Below are 23,033 nucleotides of genomic sequence, written 5' to 3'. Positions count from 1 at the left end.
CGAATAACAAAATATACACACAAATGCAAGAAAAATTCTTAGTACACAGAATATGTGATCAACATTTCTGAGAAGAATAAATATGACTTTACCTTATGTGCATATTTTTTCTTAGGTATCTAAATTAGCCTCTTATAAGAGGAAAATTCTGAATTTAAGAAGGGAATGCCTATATAAAATGAATGAACATCGATTCTGTCTTAAAAATAAAATCCACAATTCTAAAGCGCAAAATTGACATATATTTGCAGATACTAAATGTTTGGTTTTATAGGAAAAAAAGGACTTTAAAATAGGCACAGAGGAGTTTCACATGACACCAATAAGGTACTTACTGTATAAATTGCACCACTAGACAAATACAGCTACAAGAAATAATTTGAATAAGTTACACAGCCATCAAAGCATCTCACACATTCATTATAATTCACTCTTGCACGCTAGTTTATATACACTGAGTAAGTCATTAAATATTGCACTTATTGGCCCATGAACCCTCAATTATGAGGTGTTGAAAAATAGAAAACAAATCTATTTTTATAACATATTTCATGCAACATTTAAGACATTTCAGTTCCACAAACACCATTAAATAGTTGTACATTTGGACAGTCCAACGGTATCACATCACGTCTGACGACAACAATATATTAACAGGAATTACAGGAAGTTTTCATTTAGCACACATCCTAGGGATGATGAAACAATGCATGGAAAACCATCCTACTGATAGAGCAAACAATCCCCAGATTTCACTTTGATGAGGAATATGGAACCACTAGACAGATGCAAGTCATGCTCACGTCCCTGAAAGGCCAGGGGCCTGTATGGGTCACGTACCATCTGTGTCTTTAAGAACAGCATTCATGAACCTAAGCAATCCCTAGCCACAAACATGAATATGGAAATATGGCCATTAAAAAAAAAGCCACAGCCAACTCTCAGTTGTCCACTAGGAAGGAAAGTATGAATACAGGTGAAGGAAATACACAGGTAAACCCCCAACTTCATTTCAGCAAATACTTATTGATTGAAACTCCACCAACAGTAGTGCTGATGGGAGGGAAGTGGTGGAATTTGAATCTCATCCTATTCTCGGTCCTGTCAGTCAGTGAGAGGATAGTGCTTTAAAAAAAAAAAAAAAAAAAAAAAAAAAAAAAAAAAAAAAACCACCAGGAAGTGGAAAAGAGAACCACAACTGGAAAGTTCAATTCCTTACCAGCTACATGCTCTGATAGAGGTTTGGAAATTATTTTTCTCTAGGATGTTGGCAAAACGTATTTTTCTCTATTCTTACTGGATATTATTTGCACAAACACACAAATCAGCGCAAAGAATCTATTGTGTAGACCTTTTTAAACAACATGTGAGTTACAGTTGGAACACAGCAGAAGCTCCCTTTTCCCTAGCACTGAGAAAGCACCATATATGAAAATTTCCCTTCATATAAAAGGTATCTGTGTGTGTGTGTGTGTGTGCGCGCGCGCATGTGTGTTGGAAGTGGCCTAAGTGTAAATATTTTAATCTACCAAAGGGAATTAGTTGATTGGAGTGTCCAACATTTCTCTAAAGGTTTTTAAGAAAAAAAACATTTACTTATGAAATGCTAATAATACATACATATTATTTTAAATAAATATCCCAGACCTGTTTTTGCACCCTTAGGGGATACTGTATTTCTAGAATCTAGAGCCCTTTAAGTGCATCATAGGGAGAAAGAGGTTTTTTGTTTTTTTGTTTTTTTTTTTTCTGGTCATAAATTTCATCTTTGACCCAATTTGTCTTAATTCATTCCAGAATAGAAAACAGGTTTATGTTGCTTTGGTCAAAAATCACTTAAAATACAAAGCAATCCAGAAAACTGACCCTACCAGTTCAGCTTGTTGGAAAGGCTTCTTCATTTTACTGGTGCACTACTCAAGCACAAGTAGTATACACAAACAGGCAAAGCAAAGCAGTGCTGCAGAGGTTATATCTTCCAGGGGGGTGAATAGAAAGGCCACATGGGTCAAGTTGCTCACATGCTACCCTGACATAGCACTCTGAGTATACACACAAAGGAACAAAGAGTTTGAGTTACCAGTCATGCAAACTCTCTCTCTAACTTAAAGTTTCTTCAGACAGAAAGACCACTTCCTCAATATACCACACCAGAAATACCTGATTGAGAATTCTAATAGTATATGAAAACTATTCACAAACACTTTTTGGTCTCAAAGGGTTTTAGTCATGACTTGAAGATAAGATTTAGGTCACAGTTTTTCACATGCAGCTACTACCTCAGCCTTAAGATGGCTTGGTAGAGTCTGGATCCATTTTAAACATAGTCTGACAAGTGCCACATGGTCCACCGAGGATGGCATAAGACATACTCATCGTGCAATAAGACACACAGTGGACCAAGCCCGTCAGGATGAACCTCTGATAACAGACTACCACATTCCAAAACTACTGTTGCTTTATGGAAGTTCATTTAATAGTGGAGTATTTTTACTTTAAAAAATATTTAATATGTGAAAGTCTATTTTCAGCATAGACTTGGTCAAAATTGGAGGTTTAAATTGGTCCCTGAAAAATGACCGTGTGATCTACAAAAGGACTATAATGATTCTGGATCAGAGTTAAGTAGGTGAAAGATACATGCTCACCATGTGTTTGAGTGTCTTGTTGAAGTTAGGTTTTAGTTTTGTAGAATTTATCCTTCACATTTATCATAATGATGCTGCAGTTTTCTGCTACAACTGAAGGCATCCTAGTTCCCTTGAGAAATAATAATCTTAGCACTTATTTACCAGGCAGCAAAGGGATACTGACTTGAGGTAAACCTCAGCAGGAATTAGAAGAACCTACAGCAAAGTTCACCAAGGCAGTAGAAGCTGTGCTGGAGAGGGGAGTGCAGCAGCAAAGAAGGGATGGACTGTCCTAACTCAATTGTTCTTAGGACCCCAAATATGGGATGCCACATTTAAACTACCATCTTAGGACTTGAGAAATATCATGCACCTTCTTCATCCATTCATGTCCTCCGAAATGTAAATGCCCATCCACTTGGAGGGCACCTATTTAGATGAAAAATTTTCCAGTCCAGGTTTGCACTTGAACTAAGAATGGAAAGGAATGTGCCAACACCAAAGCTCTTGGAAGCATTTGCTCAACGATCAAGGTTTGTTTCTCAAAGTAATGGTAGGGGTGAGGGTGAGAAGATGGGCATCAGAGAGACAGATTCATACTTGAAACACTAATTGAATTGTATCGAATACAACAAGATGGATGTTTTTTTTTTTAATTTTTTTTTCAACGTTTATTTATTTTTGGGACAGAGAGAGACAGAGCATGAACGGGGGAGGGGCAGAGAGAGAGGGAGACACAGAATCGGAAACAGGCTCCAGGCTCTGAGCCATCAGCCCAGAGCCCGATGCGGGGCTTGAACTCACGGACCGCGAGATCGTGACCTGGCTGAAGTCGGATGCTTAACCGACTGCGCCACCCAGGCGCCCCAAGATGGATGTTTTAAATGTACACACGATGTACTTTTTAAGGTATCTTGATCTTGTAAATACAAATTTACGCCATCGTTAAAAACAATTTGTGGCTATTGAGCTTTTGTGAGGGATGGAGAGAATGTAAGAGGCTGAGTGTGTGTGTATTGTCAGCAAAAAGGTTAAACATTGCAATTAGTGTTAAAAATTTTAAGTAATATAGTTGAATCCTCCAGCATTACCTCTTATGACAAAAAATATTTAATTTTAAAACCAAAATCCATTAGTAAAATTAGGAATAGAGAATATTCTCTCTTCCTAATGCTTCATAGCATTGAGCTCTGTTACAATCCCCTCTGGAAACTTCTCATTGAAACTCACACCTGGGTGGGAGCTTCAGGACAGAGAATGAATTAGGAAAGCCCCACCTCAACTGAGGTTTGGAAAACAAAGTATCCACAGTTCCTTGGCAATGACACTTGGGCATCCCGCTTCCCTGACTGCCATAAATTAGTCAAATTTTGAACTAATTAGTTCAAATTAGTCATGTATGACATTGTGAAGTAGGCTCCTGACTTGGTCTTTTGGTCTTAGGGCCAATTTCAGTCAGTTTCTCAGAGAAGGGGTTTACACGAAAGTAAAACTCAGCTCTTTACCTTCTACGTTTCTGACCCTGATTCTGCTCTCCCCTTTAAAATAATACATATAGCAAGGTCCTTGTAAAAGCCATGTGGACTTCATACTTAGGTCCCGGACATCTGTATATGTATATGGGATGGGGCTGTGAGAGAGGCAAGTTTTCCTTGCCTTCTTGCTTGGTATTAGATTATACAACTGAACCTAACAGCTCTATCATTGAACATGGCCATGTTCTAGTCCAGGTTATAGAAATAGTGCACTATCATGCAAATAGGCTTCTGTAGCAAACAAGTATGTTTTGATTGCCACTCCCCTTCTCTTTCCCTTCACTGTCATTTCTGGAATTCTTGAAGTTTGTTGGTGCATTAAAATCCAATAAGACATTCTTGTCTTTACTAAGCTGTGGCCTGCCATCTAGGGTGCCAGAGTGGAAATTTATTACCAATTAGTGGATCTGAAGCTCAAGGTGAGAAATGACACTGAGAGGCTTAAAACATCCCACAGGTATTCTGTAATTTTCACTTTCTGACTAATAATGTATATGACCTAGTTCTTTAGCTTGCAGACATTTATTATCCAATGGCAAATTTACCTATCAGTATCCTTGCTAAAAAGACTTGCACCCAATACTTTTACAGGAACTGTGCATGAAGAGAGGGGAAAAAAAAAAAAAAAAACAACTTGAACATAGCCACCAAAAGACGGGGAAAGTGACTCTACCTAATGAAACTGTCCTTCTACATCTGCCAATCTGTGCCTTCCTAACATCTAAACTGCAAACAATATTGGATGTGCTGAGGATGCCAATTTCCTTCTGGTGCCCAATGAAAAGAGCTGGTGAGATTCGTATGCTTGTTATTCCTATAGGGAATGGGAATATGCATTAGAATTAGGAAGAACTGGATTGAAAAAGACTAGAGATAAACATGGTCTTCTCCTCAATCTTTGAACCATTGGGATATTGTTTAAATTACTTGTATTAGGTACAAGAATGTAGCTGAGGTGTGAACAGAAGGCACTGGTTTGGGAAGCAAGCCTCTATCCTGTGAGAAGAGGGGCTCTAACAAGCTTCAACTTGAGCTTGATTCTGAGCATTGGTGATGGTTTCAGAAAGTGGTGGTGATTTGTGTGTAATGGGGGGGCAGTTATTAGGGAAATAGGGGTGAACTCAGTCCTTTGAGTGCTGCAGGTATTCCTACTGTCTTGGTTAAAACAACTGTCACATCATGCCTTAACCAGATGCCTCTCAGGCTGTTGGTGCCCTCAACTATTCAGAATGTTGGGCACATACAGTGGCAACAGTAACCCTGGGTTAGAGACATTGATTATTTAAACAACTAAATTAAAAGGATTGTTTAAATCTAGTTCCTATTAAATAATTCTACTTCTCACACTGGAACTAGATTTAATGTCTTAGAAAATTGGCAAGAGTTTCAAACACAGTACTTTAAGTTCTTTATAGTCAATGGTCTCCTCAGTTATTAATAACACTGAAAAACAGACACATTTCCTGAACGGTAAACTAACCAGACCCATGACGGTCTCCTGAGATCTCCTCTTGTCCACACACACAAACAATTCCTTGTTTATCATCCATACAAGTGAATTGCAAATTTGAACCCGTGGCACAAAAGTCAGTTGTAGTGAAATTACAGTCTGAGGTCCCAGCAGTAGCTTAATCTTGAGAAGAAATCTGAAACACAAAGAGCCTACAAAGACAAGTAACAAATTACATGCAAATACCAGATGTTTATAGATGGATAGTCCTTACAAATTTGAGATCACATATTTGCCACATATTAACACAGGAAATCTCCCACGAATTGAATGCATGTATGAGCCACTGACATCAAAGATTTCCCTCAAATAATTATTAGGCAGTATAAATGAAGGTTAATCAACCATTTATAAATGCTGTTGGTTGGTGATGTGCCCCCCGCCCCGCAGAACTGCCTTTGTGGGGACATTAACAACCACAGTTGGGCTGTGGTGGAGGAGGGGTTTCCTTGAGTCTTGTGTTCTGCTTTGCGGCAGTGATGGCCGGATCCGTCTCCAAACTCTCTGACATTTTGTCACAGATGATATCCACAAGACGCTCAAATGTCTGCTTGACATTAATGTTATCCTTGGCACTTGTTTCAAAAAATTCAAACCCTGGAGGAAACAAAGAGAAACACAGCATGGTCATTTTACACTTCTGCTGAAAACTAAATGGGACTTGATTATGGTTTTCGCTGGTTGATTGTGTGAGAGAGAAGAGGTGGGCCCAAGATGCAATTTGAACAAATGTTATGTTCTTGCTATCAAATTCTTTTGTTCACGGCTGTGTTCCCATTTTATTTTTCCCTATTTTTTTTTTTTTTTTTTTTTTTTTTGCTACCAGCACGGCTGAATGAACACCAACAAATCTCTTTGCAGAAGTTAGTAAGGGCAACGTCGAGGATCTGCCACAACATGTCCTTCCAACTCCCGGGCACCAGGTAGCTTCTTGAAAACTTCTCTAAGATGGATGTTATTTGGCATATCTTTCTTGTCCCATTTCAGATTCTATCAAAGCTTTTAACTTACATGTTTTCCTTAACCTGCAATAGGGGCTACCAAACATCACCAGGGTCTGGTCTGACTCTTTCTGTGTCTGCCCTGCTGGGGCACCAGGAAAGGAGGGAGGGTGGGCTTTTGGTAAATTTTCAGCATCTAACTGGACACAAGGTGGCACTAAGGAGTCACTGGATTTACCTTAAATGTGCTTCAACCTCCTTTCAGAAATTAGCCCTTCACTGCTTTGTATACCATTGCATCTATCTATTGGTGCTGATTTTCCTAAGGCTTCTGTCATCTATCAGCAGCAGTGTTTTTACTGACCTCTGGGAAAGGACCTGATACATTCCCAAAGAGATGCCAGAATAGCCAGGAGGTACAAAAAAAGGTGGTGGCAGTTGGACACTTCTACTGATGTGTCACTGTACCTGGGCAGAAGCAGCCATAGGTGGCTGTTCTGTACACAATCTTAACACTCTATTGTTTGCCTTCACATTCCAGGGGCTCAGCCTGCCAGTTAGTTGCCATGACAACCTCCCCAGTCCATTCAGGGGACTTTGATTTAGGATGTATTGGGCTGGACACAAAAATGCTTTTCTAATCCATTCTGAATTTTACGCCCTATAAATCCTTCTGCTTACATCTGGCCCTATCTCAAAGGAGCCACATGGATTCAGAATGATTAAATCATTTGATTTCATCTCAGCTCCTGAGACCAAAGGAGGAAAAAAATAGACCAATATTTTACATCCATGTCTAAACACTTTAATAACCCAGAATACTTTTTAAAAGTAATATTGAAAGATAAAAAGCAATTCTCTGGAAAAACTTATAATTTAGTTATGATACTATGGAGTTAAATGACTATTTTTGAGCTTGAATTTCACTCATTATGTATTGTAAAAATACGATGTGATTAATTGTAGGATTGGATTTAGAGGAGCATGAGGAAGAACAGTATGGATCTAAACAATGTGTTCATTGCCAAGATGTAGGACTATATGCATCCTATTGGGGATTTTCCCCGTGCTAAGCAAGGATGCTAAGATTCCACTGAACTTAGAGAAAAAAATCCCATAATTTGGCACAAAGGTTTTATGGACAGATTGAGTTCTCTCATGCTAATACTTAGTTTCCTCATATAGTGGCATTTGGGAATGCACTGGACTTGAAAGTCTCATAAAACATTACTCATAAAACAGTAATCTTTGTAAGCTTTTGTCACATGTGATTCCTTTAATCTGGGCTTTGAGACACACCCTGATGCTGGTTTACAACTTGAGGTTAGTAAAATGAACCTAAATCCCAAGAGCCAGAATTCTCTCAGGGGCTTGACCAGGAAAATAACACCATATTACAACAGTCTTCAATAGAAGAGGGTGCCAGGGTATGGTAAGTGGTAGATGCATTATCAGTCAGAAGATGGGAAATCTAGCCTCACCATCAAGTCATGTTTTTGTCAGGTTACTTTTGACATTTGCCTTACTTAGTTACAGAGCTCAAAGGCTCAGAGTCACAAGGCTCAAAGGAGAAAATATATATAAAGTGCCAAGTGAACCCAACCCTGCTAGGATAATAGTATTAATTAAACAAATATTTGAATGGTTATCATATAACCAGTCCTATTCAAAGAACTTGATATATTGTACCTCCTTTCTTCCGTGAAGTAGGTGCTAGTATTGAAATAATTTCCTGGTAAGGAAACAGGCACAAAATTATCTAGTTCTTTGCCGAAACATTTATTTGCCCAGTTTATAATGGTAAAACTGGCTTTGAACTACTCCCCTTAGACACTCTCTTGCAACTATTTGGTTTCAGCTGAATTGGGAATTCTATGCTAATCAATAACCATACTCTAAATCTAGTTAATTTTCTAATTTTTTCAATAGTGAAAGCTTATAGTGTAGACTGTGAAACAACTATCATAATGATTGGTACTCTGATACATTGTGCTACATAAGACTGATGGAGGTGGCCATCAGACATAATCTGAGGCCTACCTCAGAGATCTTGTCGGTTCAATTCCAGACCACCTCGCTAAAGTGAACATTGCAATAGAGCAATCCAGATGAATTTTTTGGTTTCCCAGTGTATATGAGTTTATGTGTCAAAAATGTACATAATTCAAAAATACTTTAAAATTTCTAACCATCTGAGCTTTCAGTGAGTATTAATCTTTGTGATGGTGGAGGGTCTTGCTTCGATGTTGATGGATGCTGATGGTGTGGGTGGCTGGCAAGACAACAATGAAGTTTCCAGCAAAGATGGATTCTTGCTTTCACCAACAGCAGTGCATTGCTGTTGGATAACATTTTATGCAGAGAACTTGCCTCAAAATTAGAATCCATTCTCTCAATGTTGTCATATTCCATGCCCAGATCTATAAGGGGAATCACTATCTATGGAAGGTATGATCTTATAATATAGAAAGCTTGAAAGTAGCACTGATTCTTTGATGTTGTGTAAGTAGGCATGAAAACATAACATAGGTAGATATAACAGGATAGAAGGCTCAGAAACAAATCCAGGCATCTATGGCCAATTAATTGAAATAGTCCCACTAGTTTGCTTTTGAAGTCAGATTTTTAAATTCTTTTTTAATCCTTATTTATTTTTGAGAGAGAGAGAGACAAACAGAGCATGAGCAAGGGAAGGGCAGAGAGAGAGACACAGAATCCGAAGCAGGCTCCGAGCCGTCAACACAGAGCCCAACATGGGGCTCGAATTCATGAACCGCGAGATCATGACATGAGCCGAAGTCAGACACCTAACTGACTGAGCCACCCAGGTGCCCCTGAAGTCAGATTTTTAAACTAAAAAGCTTCTGCATAGTGAAGGAAACCATCAACACAATTGGAAACCATCAACACAATTAAGAAAATATGTGCAAATTATAAATGTGACAAAGGATTATCTAAGGATTATCTAAAATGTATAAACAATTCCTACAACTGAGTAGCCAAAAAAAAAAAAATCTGATTAAAAAGTGGGCAAGAGGATCATAATAGACCTGTTTCTAAAGAAGACCTATAGATGGCAAACAGGTAAATGAAAAGGGAACACGTGTTGGGCCTTATTAGTCATTAGAAAAATGCAAAACAAAGCAACAGTAAGATAGTCATTTTGAAAGGTGAGAAGTGATAATCTTAAAAAGAAGTTCTGGTAAATAAGTCCAGAAAAGAGAATGGTTATGCACCATTGGTGTGAACTGGTGCAGCCACTCTGGAAAACAGAGGTTCCTCAAAAAATTAAAAATAGAATTGCCGGGTCATATGGTAATTCTAAGTGTCAATTGATAAATGGAAAAAGAAAATGGGGTCTATATATATACACAGTGGAATATTATTTAACATTCAAAATGAAATCTTGCCATTTGTGTCAACAAGGATAGACCCTGTGGGCATTATAGTAAGTGAATTAAATCTGATGGAGAAAGAAATACCATATGATCTCACTTACATGTAGAATCTAAAACAACAATAGAAAAACAAACTGTCAGACACAAAGAACAGATGAGTGGTTGCCAGACATGGGGAGGATTAGAGGTGCATGAAACATCCCATTAGAAAGTAAAGTCAAGCATTCAATGATCCAGGTTTTTGGACATACTCTGGAAGTCTTAACTTGTTAAACATAGTTACGGTATGACCCAGCAATTCTACCACTAGATATATACCTGGGAGAAATAAAAACAAGTCTATGTAAAAAGTTGTATACAAATGTTTACAGCCACAACTTGTAATAAACAACAAAAGAAACCAGCCCTAGTGTCTCATCCACTAATGGATCATCAAAGTGTAGTATATCCATATAATGGGTTACTATTCAATCATAGAAAGTTTTTCTTGAAAACATTATGCTAAATAAGTATACATAAAGGACTACCATTGTATGAATGCATTTATACGAAATGTTCAAAACTGACAAATCTATAGAGACAGAAAGTAGGTTAGTGGTGACCTAGGGCTGGCATGGCAAGTTGAGGAAAGAGAGAATGAATGCTAATGGCTGTGGGGTTTCTTTCTGGGGTGATGAAAATGTTTCAGTTTGATTACAGTAAAGTTGTACAACTCAGAATACACTAAGCCCCAGTGAATTGTACACTCTAAATGGGTCAATTTCATGAGGTAGGAATTACATTTCAATTATGCTGTTATACATATTTTTAAAATATGTATTAAACCAGTGAAAATGTATGATGGCCATAAGAGATCTCTATCGAAATGATTTCCCATGCCCACCACTCTAGGTCCTAGAGAAATTTTCTTTTATAGGCAACAATGTATTAGTACATGTCAATGGCTATGACCATGTTGTGAAATGTCATTTGTTTTCAAAAGATGTTCTGGGAAATTGGGTCTCTTTCTCCACCCCCAGGAAAATCCTAACCACTATTTGGGGCACTTGGACGGTCTTCAACTTCACTTTGAAAGAATAATCAGAATTGCTATCATTTTTATAGAGGGTAAGCAGTTCCTACAACCATACTGCAATAATCATTTTCATCTCATTAAAAGTCTATGATTTGTGCTTAGTTTTCTATTCTCAAATTCCTAATAAGACCTTTGATTTCCAGATTCTAATGGCAGTTCTGTGGAACTAGATGAACCAGGGTGGAAAAAAGGTCATTTTGCTGCCAGCTGGGTGACATTAGGGCCAAAACTCTGGATTTCTGAGCAGCACAATGAGCTGGCAAGTGAGCTCTTTTAAAGACACAATTCAGGAGGAGCAATCAATAGGAATTTGAATATACTTGCCTCAAGAAGTGCTGGAGAAAGCCTTCCAAAGCTGAAGAGAAGTGGAACTAAGCCAAAGATTCATACTGCTACAGTAAGTAGTCAAATATTCTAGTCTGAGTCCTCATCATTAGCCAGGCCTGACCAGATGGTAGCTTTCTCCTGCTTCATCTGGATTCTTATTATATATAAGGGTTATTGTATGGCCTTCACAAATCATGGTGGATGTAGAAAAAGTTTGGTGCCTGCCTTTCCTACCCCTGACAGGAGTTTAACATTATTTGTAGGTGAGAGAAGCTCAGCTTTAGCAGTACAAAGGGTAGTGCTACAACTACAGTAGCCCATGCTAGGATTCATTCCTTGTGTGAAGAAAATCTACTTTATTAACTAACTCTACTGACATCCCCTCCTAGAAAGCACCAATGTTATTCAATAAGGTCGACAAGCCTGTCCATCCCTCCTCTAGTGAAGTGCCTTGATCCAAGGCACTTCCAAGTTTCCTCTAGATATGGCCGTGTATTACATTTGGCTACCAAACTGCTAAAAATTACATTTTGACCCAACTTAAAATTCTTATTTCTAGGGTGTCATCACTAAGATGGCAACATAGGTTATTCTTTGCTGCTCCTTCACAAGAACAATTATTCATAGATAAGACACCTTTCGAGAATCCTAAAAGAAAGGGAAGAGGATGAACAGAGACCAACACACATAGCTAAAGAGAGAAAAACATGGTCACAGACAAAACAGACATTAAACTTAAGGGGTGCCTGGGGGACTCGGTTGGGCGTCTGACTTCAGCTCAGGTCATGATCTCATGGCTTGTGAGTTTGAGCCCCGTGTTGGACTCTGTGCTGACAGCTCGGAGCCTGATTCAGATTGCGTCTCCATCTCTCTCTGCCCCTCCCCAGCTCGTTCTCTCTCTCAAAAATAAACATTAAAAATAATTTAAAATAGTAAGGGAGACAAGGAAGATGTATAAATATTCTATTACAAAAGGGTCACTCCAGGAAGGTGTAACCATTGTAAATATTTATGCACCCAACATCAGAGCATCTAAATACATATAGCAAAACAGAGCTAAATGGAGAAATAAATAACAATACGAGAATAGTAGGGGTCATTGATACTCTATTCTCAACAATGGATAGTTCTGCCAAACAGAGCAGATTAGAACACTACAGAATAAATACATCTTAACAGCAGAATATTATTCTTCACAAGCACACATGATATAATATGTTAAGCCACAAAATGAGACCTAGCAAATTCAAGAAGACTGAAATCATATCAAATATCTTCTCTCACCACAATAGTATAAAGTAGAAACCAGTAACAAGAAGAATACTAGAAAAGTCATGAATACATGGAAATTAAACTGAACATAAAGGATCAAAGAAGAAGTTAAAGTGGAAGTAACAAGGCATCTTAAGACAACCAAAAATAAAAACACACCATACCAAAACTTAAGGGATGTACTAAAAGTAGTCATAAAGGGAAATTCATTGCAGTAAATGCACACATTGAGAAATAAGAAAACCTCCAAGTGAAACCAAGCCCAAGGTTAGCAATAAAGATTAGAACAGAAATAGAGAACAAGAAAGCAATGGAAAAAGTTAACAAAATTAAAAACTTCCTCTTTTAAAAGAAGCAAAATTGACAACTCTTTAGACTAACCAAGGATAAAGCACCCAAATCAAAAACAGTGTAAAGTAATGAAGACATTACAGCTTCTACCACAAAAATACAAAGAATGTTAATAGGCTATTGTGAGCAACTATATGCCAACAAACTGGACAATGTAAAAGGAATTCTTTGGAACATGCAAACTACCAAGACTAAATCAGGAAGGACCTGCACACACCAACTACTAGAAAGGAAATGGGTTTTTCTTCATTTGAATCAGTAATCAAAAATATGCCAATACAGGATGGCTTCTCTGGTGAGTTTCACAAAACATTTGAAGAGTTAAGAGCAATCCTCCTCAAACTCTACAAAAAAATTGAGAAAGAGGGAACACTCCCAAAGTTATTTTATGAGGCCAGCATTACCTTAATACAAAAGCACAAGAAGGACACAACAACAAAAGGAAACTACAGGCCAATATCCCTCTAGTATATACATGCAAAATTCTCAATAAAATAGCAAATGCATTCAGCTCAACATTAAAATAATCACTGACCATGATAAAATAGTATATATCCCTGAGATAGGAGAATGGTTCAACAAAATTAATACATTAACACAATGAAAGAAAAAAAATAGGATCATCTCAAAAGATGCAGAAAAAACATTAGACAAAATTGAACACCCTTTCATAACACATTGATACGCTGAGGTACATTCCTTCCTGTATCTAAAGGCCACATAAGCCCACAGCTAACATCATACTCAATGGTGAAAGAGTGAAAGCCTTTATTTTTAGATCAGGAACAAGAAAACCGTTTCCACTCTCACCAATCTTATTCAACATAGTACCTCAAGTTCTAGACACAGCAATCAGACCAGAAGAAAATCATGACTCCACCAAAACTGTTAGATTTAAATTCAGTAAACAATGAAAAATCAGTAGTGTTCTATATAGGAATAAATTGTCTGAAAAATAAAATGATCTAATTTACAATAGCATCAGAAACAAACACATAAGAAATTTAAGGAAGTGTAAGAGCTCTCTTCTAGGAAAATGATGAAACAAATCAAAGAAAACACAAAGTAAAAGTATCCTATGTTCATTAATTTTAAAAACATCGCTAGAATGTCAATATTACCAAAAGCAATCTATAGATTCAGTACAGGATAGAGTCAGTATAGGATTCCAGTGGCATTTCTTACAGAGGTGGAAAAATGATTCTAAAATTTATATGTAATCACAAAAAATCCTGAATAAGCACAGTCAACCTGAGAATAAAGAACAAAGCAGAAAACAGCACAATGATTTCAAATTATACTATAAAGCTATTATCTTCAAAACAGTATGTTTCTCACATAAAAACAGTCACAGAGAGCAGTGGAACAGAACTGAGAAGCTCTTTAAAACACAAATATAATCAATTAGTATTTGACAAGGGAGCCAACACTCCATGGAGAAAAGACTGAAAAATGTACTATCTTATACCACTCACAAAAATTAATTTGAAATGGATGAATGACTTACTTATAAGACCTCAAACTGTAAACCTCTTAGAGAAAACATGGCGGAAAAGTTCTTGATATGGGTCTCAGCAATGATTTTTTGGATATGACACAGCACAAGCAACCTAAGCAAGAACAAACAAAACATCAAACTAAAAAGTTTCTGCACAGCTAACAATGAACAAAATGAAAATCCAATCTATCGAATGGGAAAAAATATGTTTATAAATTGTATCTGATAGGGGGCTAATACACAAAATATACAAAGAACTCAAAGTTCAAAAGTGAAAAGACAATCTGATTAAAAGGTAGAGAACAACTCAAAAAGATATTTGTTTGAAGAAGATATATGAATGGCCAACTGATACAAGAAATTATGCTCAACATCATCAATCACTACGGAAATGCAAATGAATTCCACAGTGAGGTATCCCCTCACACCTGTTAGAGTCGGTAGATCAGAAAGCTAAGAATTAACAAATGCTGGTTAGAATGTGGATAAAAAGGAACCCTTGTACACTGTTATTGTTGGTGGGAATGCAAATGAGTACAGTCATATGGAAAACAATATGGGGGTTCTCCCCAAAATTAGAATTACTATATGATCCAGCAATTTCATTTCTAGATATTTATTTGAAGAAAACAAAAACACTAATTTGAAAATATGGATATACCTCCATGTTTATTGCAGCATTATTTACAATAGCCAACACATGGAACAACCTAATTATCCATCTGTGGATCGTGGATAAAGAAGTGGTGGTGGTGGTGTGTGTGTGTGCATGTGTGTAATATTATCCAACCATCAGCAATGAAGAAATCCTGCCATTTGAGGCAACATGGCTGGACCTTGAAGACATGATGCTATGGGAGGAGTTACAAAGACAGGAAAGTAGGGGGGCCCTGGGCTTTCCTCGATCCTCAAACACAGTGGTATTGAGGTCAGATCATTTGAAACACCTAGGATATCGACTTGCAGAGTGGCAGAAGAATTTCCACAGTTGGAGTGAGATAGCATGGTACATGTGAAGTGTGTGGAAGTGAATTAGACAAGAGAAAAATGGCGGTGCGGTGGAAGCGTAGGGATCCCCTGCCATAGACAGACAAAAGGCAGAGAAAGAGAGAAGGGTTGAGAACAGTGGCATTTAGTTTCCAGGAGAGGAAAACCTCTCTGGACCATGGACTGGGGAACAAAAAGTACTGGGTGTTACAGGGTATTTTTTGCAAACAGTGTTTAGAGATCAAGCTCTCAGGTTTTGTAAGTACTTGACTTTCCTGGGAGTGGAGCTGTGGTGCTCCTGGGGTAGGGGGAGCTGGCTCCAGGGTACATAGTGTGGTGTAGAGATCTCGAGGTGTGTTGGGAGAGAACATTCCCCTTCCTGGAGTACTTTTGGAACGGGGTGTATTGCCTCTCCAAGGACAAAAGACCATGTAATCACCAGCAAAATGCCTTTCATCACCAGGGAAACAGAGATGCACCCAGAGGGAATATAAAATTTGCTTCTTTTAGCGGTGCTACACCAAACATTCTTCACACCACACAAGTCTGGGACTGGTTTTCTGGAACAAAGGATTTCAGACACAGCATGGAGAGTCTCTACTCTGGAGTATGTGGGTAGATCCTTGCAGTGCTGGGTCCTTTAAGACTTTGGGTTTTGAATCCCAGTCACATGTCCAAAAAAAAAAAAATGCAGGAGAGTTGTGGCACAGGGTGAGCTGACTGTCCATGCTATTGAGTGAGGGCTCCCTGAATAGCGGGGGTGTGAGATACCCACTAGGGATGAGAGATTGAGGTGGTGCCATTCCCCCCACCCATGCCAACATGGTGGGACTTCAGAGAGCAATACGGCAACCCCTAGCAGAGGCAGAACCCATATATACCAAACCACACCCCTCTGTGCCTGGCAATTGCTTATTTACTAGGGCAAGACAGACTCTGAGCCAACACAGCAGGCCTCTCCTCCAGAAGATCAGCATAGCCAGCACCTGGGATACATTAAGTATACTAAAAGTCGAGTGGTTCACAACACCTGCACCTGTTCTGGTAGGAATAGGCTTACTTTTTTTTTTTCCTTTTGGAATCAGGCTCATAGTTTCTTGGGTTTTGCATTTCCACCTTTTTTTTTTTTTTTGATCAGACATTTCCCTCCTTTTTCCAGGCTTATTTCAACAACAAAAATCAAAGCACACCTAGTTAAAGATCCAAATACTCTCCACTGCAAACAAGGATGAACTCTGCAAATGACTGACCACTGGCAAAGAGCAGACAATATGCAAGAACAGAGTGCATACAGCCCACACCAGAAACATTCTGAGAAGTGCCAGTCCTTAGAGAATGTATGATCCCTTTTAAATATAACATTACTCTCAGGTGCAGGAAACATAACATTATTTTAAAACAAGCAAAAGACAGAAACTTAGCCAAAAGGACAAGAGAAGGAATTCTCCCCAAAAGAAGGTTGAGAAAATGTCACAGCCAGGGACTTGCTCAAAACAGATATAAGCACTATATCTGAACAAGAATTCAGTAGCAGTCAAATGACCATTGGTTGGGCTTGAAAACAGCACAGAAGATGTGTGAAGAATCCTTGCTGCAGAGTTCAAAGACCTAAAAACAAATCAGGAAAGTTGAATCAACCACAAGGAAAAAAAAAAAAAAAAAAAAAAGGAAAGCCCTCAAATACTTGGGGGTTAAAGAACATCCTAGTAAAGAATGAAAGGGTTCACCAGGAAATTAAATATTAAAAAATACATGGAAGCCAATGAAAATGAAAACACAACAGTCCAAAACATTTGCTATGCAGCAAAGGCAGTCCTAAGAGGAAAGTACATAGCACTCCAGACCTATCTCAAGAAGCAAGAAAGGTCCCAAATACGCAACTTAACCTTACACCTAAAGGAGCTAGAAAAGGAGCAGCAAATAAAACCTAAAGCTAGCAGAAGAAGGGAAATAGTAAAGATCAGAGCAGAAATAAATAATATATAAACAACAAAAACCAGTAGAAGAGATCAATGAAACTAAATGCTGGTTCTTTTAAAGAACCAAAAAAAAAAAAAAAAAATTGATCAACTCTCAGCAAGACTTATCAAAAAGAAAGGAGAGAAAACCCAAATAGATAAAATCACGAATGAAAGAGGACAGATCACAGTAATATCACAAAAATGCAAACACTTATAAAACTATGGGCAAACTGAAAGAAATAGACAAATTCTTCGCACACACTACTAAAACTGAAATGAGAAGAGAGAAAATTTGAACAGGCCCATAACCAGCAAAGAAATTAAATCAGTCATCAAAAAATCTCCTAACAGAAGTCCTGGACCAGATGGCTTCCCAAGGGGAGTTCTACCAGACATTTAAACAAGAATTAGTATTTACTTTTCACAAACTGTTCCAAAAAATAAAAATGGAAGAAAAGCTTCTAAACTCACTCTATGAAGCCAGCATTACCTAATTCCAAAACCAGACAAAGACTCCACTAAAAAGGAGAATTACAGGCCAATATCTCTGATGAACCTGGAAATGGAAAATTCTCAACAAGGTACTAGTAAATCAAATTCAAAGTACATTAAAAGAATTAATCAAGTGGGATTTATTCCTGGGCTGCAGGACTGGTTCAGTATTCACAAATCAACGTGATAGACCACGTTATTAAAAAAAAAAAAAAAGGATAAAAACCATATGATTCTCTCAATAGACACACAAAAACAGCATTGACAAAACAGAGCATCCTTCCTTGATAAAAACCCTCAACAAAGTAGGGATAGACGCAACATTCCTCAACATCATAAAGGCCATATATGAAAGGTCCACAGCTAATATCCTCAGTGGGGAAAGACTGAGAGCTTTACCCCTAAGGTCAGGAACACGACAAAGGATGTCCACTCTCACCACTGTTGTTCAACATAGGACTAAAACTCCCATCCTCAGCAATCAGACAACAAAGAGAAATAAAAGGCATCCAAATTGGCAAAAAGGAAGTCAAACTTTCATTTTTTGCAGATGACATGATACTCTACATGGAAAACCGAAAGAGTCCATCAAAAAAAATTGATAGAACCGATAAGTGAATTCAGCAAAGTTGCAGGATATAAAAGTAACATACAGAAAATGGTTGCATTTCTATACACCAATAATGAAGCAGCAGAAATATCAAGGAATCGATCCTATTTACAATTGCACCAAAAACCGTAAGATACCTAGAAATAAACCTAGGGGAGGTAAGGGATCTATAGGTGAACTACAGAAAGCTTATAAAGGAAACTGAAGAAGACACAAACAAATGGGGAAATATTCCATGCTCATGGATTGGAAGAATAAATATTGTTAAAATGTCTGTACTACCCAAAGAAATCTACATATTCACTATAATTCCTATAAAAAAAAACCCACCAGCATTCTTCACAGAGCTGGAGCAAACAATCCTAAAATTTGTATGGAAACAGAAAAGACGGTGAATAGCTAAAATAATGTTGAAAAAAGAAAACCAAAGCTGGAGGCATCACAATTCTGGACTTTAAGCTATATTACAAAGCTGTAATCATCAAGGGAGTATGGTACAAAAACATAGATCAATGGAACAGAACAGTGAACCCAGAAATGGATCCACAAATATATGGCCAACTAATCTTCGACAAACCAGGAAAGAGTACCCAATGGAAAAAATACAGCCTCTTTGGCAAATTTTCCTGGAAAAACAGGACAGCGACATGCAGCAGAATGAAACTGGACCACTTTCTTACACCATATACAAAAAAAATTCAGAATGGATGTAAGACCTAAATATGAGATAGGAAACCATCAACATCTTATATGAAGGAGAAGACAGGCAGCAAACTTTTTGACCTCGGCCACAGCAACTTCTTACTAGATCGTCTCCAGTGACAAGGAAAATAAAAATGAACTATTGGGACCTTGTCAAGATAAAAAGCTTCTACACAGTGAGGGAAACAGTCAACAAAACTAAAAGGCAACTGATGAAATGGGAGAAGTATTTGCAAATGACATACCAGATAAAGGGTTAGTATCCAAAATCTATAAAGAACTTATCAGACTCAACACCCAAAAAACAAGTAATCCAGGGAAGAAATGGGCAAAAGACATGAATAGACACTTCTCCAAAGAAGACATCAAGATGGCCAAATGACACATGAAAAAATGCTCAACATCACTCATCATCAGGGAAATACAAATCAAAACCACAATGAGATACCACATCACTCCTGTTATAATGGTTAAAAATGAACAACTCAGGAAACAACAGATGTTGGCAAGAATGCAAAGAAAGGGGAGCCCTTTTCACTGTTGGTAGGAATATAAACTGGTACAGCCACTCTGGAAAACAGCATGGAAGTTCCTCATAAAATTAAAAATAGAGCTACAGTATGACCCAGAAATCGCACTACTAGGTATTTACCCAAAGGATACAAAATCCTAATTCGAAGGGACACATGCACCTTAATGTTTACAGCAGGGCTATCAACAATAGCCAAATTATGAAAGAGCCCACTGTTCATCAACAGATGAATGGATAAACATGTAGTATACACACACACACACACACACACACACACACACACACACACTGGAATACTACTCAGCAATCAAAAGGAATAAAATCTTGCCATTTATAACAATGTGGATGGCACTAGAGTGTATTATGCTAAGAGAAATATGTCAGGGAGAAAAAGACAATATATGACTTAACTCATATGTGGAGTTTAATAAACACAGCAGATGAACATAGGGGAAAGGAAGGAAAAATAAGACAAAAACAGGGAAGCAAACCATAAGAGACTCTTAAATACAGAGAACAAACTGAGAGTTGCTGGAGGGGGAGGTGAGTGGGGGGAAGGGTTAAATGGGTGATGGGCATTAAGAAGGGCACTTGTTGGGATGAGCACTGGGTGTTACATACAAATGGTGAATCACTGGGTTCTACTCCTGAAACCAATACTATACTGTATGTTAAGTAACTTGTCTTTAAATAAATGTATAATTCAATAAAAGACATAATGCTTAATGAAAAAAAATTCTGTATGATCTCACTTATATGTACAATTTGAAACAAAAACTCACAGAAAAAGTGATCACCTTTGTGTTTACTAGAAGTGGTAGATGGGTAAGGGGGAATTGGATGGAAGTGATAGAAACATAAACTATTTATGAGACAGATAAGTACTAGGGATGACATATATAACCTGATGATGACAGTTAACAACAACCATGTTTCAGAGAGCGGTTTTACAAGAGTATACCTGAAGAGGTCTCATCACAGGATAAGTTTTTGCTTTTTTTACTTTTTATTCATGACATGGTGGATGTTCACTAAACTTTTTGTGGTAATCACTTCACCATATATATAACTCAAATGTTGTGCACCTTAAACTTAGTGCTCAGGGCACCTGGGTGGCTCAGTCGGTTTAAGTGTACAACTTCAGCTTGGGTCAAGATCTCATGGTTCATGGGTTGGGGCCCTGCGTTGGGCTTTGTGCTGACGGCTCAGAGCCTGGAGCCTGCTTCAGATTCTGTGTCTCCCTCTCTGTCTGCCGTTCACTGGCTCACTCTCTCTCTCTCAAAAATAAATAAATAAAAAACATTTAAAAAACCCATTTAAAATAAACTTAGTGCTCAATGTCAATTATGTCTCAAAAAAAAAAAAAATAACCTGGAAAAACATTCCTAATTTCCAGTGGTTAAAAATTAGCCAAAAGAGTGGAGAACGGTAATGACATTCTTTTCCCTTTGATTTACAACTAACTGGATATCCATGACCATACAAAAGTGCCACCACACAGCACACCAGGAAGCCTCCACCTTGCCCGCCACAAAATCCATCCATCTGCATACCTGAAAGTGGGTGGCCTGTATCTCAAAGGAGTCTATAGAGCCAGGGGAGGGCAGCACTCCCCTAGATACTTTTACTGGCAGAGGACATAGAGGGTGAAGACACTGCGTGAGAATATGTCCACCTCTGCCTGCTCTAACTGAAGGGACCTACTGCTCTCTCCCAGGAGAGCATGCAGTGACTGATGGGGAAGGAAAGCAAAGTGAAGACAAAGAGAACTGAAATAAAGCATCTCCTAGTGTTTGCCCTAGGATTCTGGCAAAAGGACTGCCCATGGACCTCTAGGAACACCCATATAATCTGCCAGCACCCTTTTTGTTTTGTTTTGTTTCTCCACCAGCATTTTTATTTCATTTTTTTATGTGCACACTCCCAACCTTAACTGCCAGTCCATTCTGGCAAGAGAAACTAAAAACCTGTGCTATAGTGCCACCTTCTGGACAATGAAACAAAACAAAAATGATAATTTTTTATGTAAAATGCTGCTACTGATGCATTCAAAGTAGTAAACACCTTTCTTATTTAGGTTGGCAGAAATGTGCTTCCAAAAAAAATAACAATTCTCCACCATCCCACACCAAAGGTATGGACTATTGAAGTATAACTAATAGTTCAAAAAAGCTGTTATGAAGTATTTCAACAACCCACAAGAGAACTCAGAAAGGTGGCATAGTGATCTCATAAGTGAGATTACAGAAGAGACAGAGTACTTTTCCAAAGAAATTGAAAGTCTAAAAGCAACCCAAGAGAAATGCTGGAGCTGAAGAACTGGATAAATGAAGAAAGTATTACAAAGGGTTGCAAGCTGAATAGATCAGATGAAAGTGAGCTTAAGAATAGGAATTAGAAATGATTCAGGTGTTAGAGGAAAGAGCCTTGCGATGTGAAAAATGAAGAAACCCCATGACAACTTTGAGACTCCATGAGAAAACCAACGTAAGGGGCACCTGGGTGGCTTAGTCGGTTGAGCATCCAACTTCAGCTCAGATCACAATCTCACGGCTAATGGGTTCGAGCCCCACATGGGGCTCTATGCTGACAGCTGAGAGCCTGGAGACTGCTTCAGATTCTGTGTCTCCCTCTGTCTCTGCTCCTCCCCTGCTCACACACTCTCTGTCTTAAAAATAAATAAACATTAAAAAGATTTTAAAAAGAAAAGCCAACTCAAGAATAACAGGTATACCAAAAGCAGAAAAGAGGTAGAAGGCGGCAAAGATCTTCCCAAACCTGGGAAGGAATTGCATAAGAAGCCAAAAGAACACTTTAGTATCTCAAGACAAAAATATCTTCTCCAAAACAGATTATATTAAAACTGTAAGTCAGTTATAAAGAATTTTAAAAAGCCAGGGAAACAAAGTAACCTGCAAAGGGACCCCCATTAGGCTAACAGCAAATTTCACAGCAGAAACTCTACAGGCCAGGAGACAGTGGAATGGCATATTCAAACTGCTAAAAGATAAAAAATTTTCAAGTAACAATATCTAGCAAAATTATCTCTCAGGTAAATGGGAAACAAAGGCTTCCACACACAAACAAAAGCTGAGGGAGGTCAACACCATTAGAACTGTCATGTAAGAAATGTTGAAAGGAACTCTTAAAGCTGAAACAAAAAGAAAAAACACATGAAACTCTGGTTAAGGTGACAAATGGTCAGAATTAGA

The 23,033-nt window shown here is 38.1% G+C and overlaps 1 protein-coding gene and 1 long non-coding RNA gene across 3 annotated transcripts in view; one reads left to right on the top strand and one right to left on the bottom strand.

The window, feature by feature from the left end:
• Positions 1 to 4,156: 4,156 nt before the first annotated feature.
• RAB3C (RAB3C, member RAS oncogene family) overlaps positions 4,157 to 23,033 on the bottom strand; it is a 283,731-nt gene continuing 264,854 nt past the window's right edge. For both annotated transcript variants that reach the window (XM_045493870.1, XM_045493860.1), the window contains exon 5: positions 4,157 to 6,272. In XM_045493870.1, the coding sequence (XP_045349826.1) occupies positions 6,085 to 6,272 (188 nt within the window). In that variant the 3' untranslated portion in view covers positions 4,157 to 6,084. The remainder of the gene's footprint in view (positions 6,273 to 23,033) is intronic.
• On the top strand, positions 6,466 to 11,506 carry LOC123606004. Its single transcript, XR_006716042.1, has 3 exons — positions 6,466 to 6,598; positions 11,034 to 11,121; positions 11,233 to 11,506. It is a non-coding gene; the product is annotated as an uncharacterized LOC123606004 (long non-coding RNA).

The sequence above is a fragment of the Leopardus geoffroyi genome, chromosome A1 (assembly GCF_018350155.1).
Source record: "Leopardus geoffroyi isolate Oge1 chromosome A1, O.geoffroyi_Oge1_pat1.0, whole genome shotgun sequence".
NCBI classification, from domain to species: Eukaryota; Metazoa; Chordata; class Mammalia; order Carnivora; family Felidae; genus Leopardus; species Leopardus geoffroyi.
Note: the sequence above shows the minus strand (reverse complement) of the source record. Positions and strands in the feature narration are given on the sequence as shown.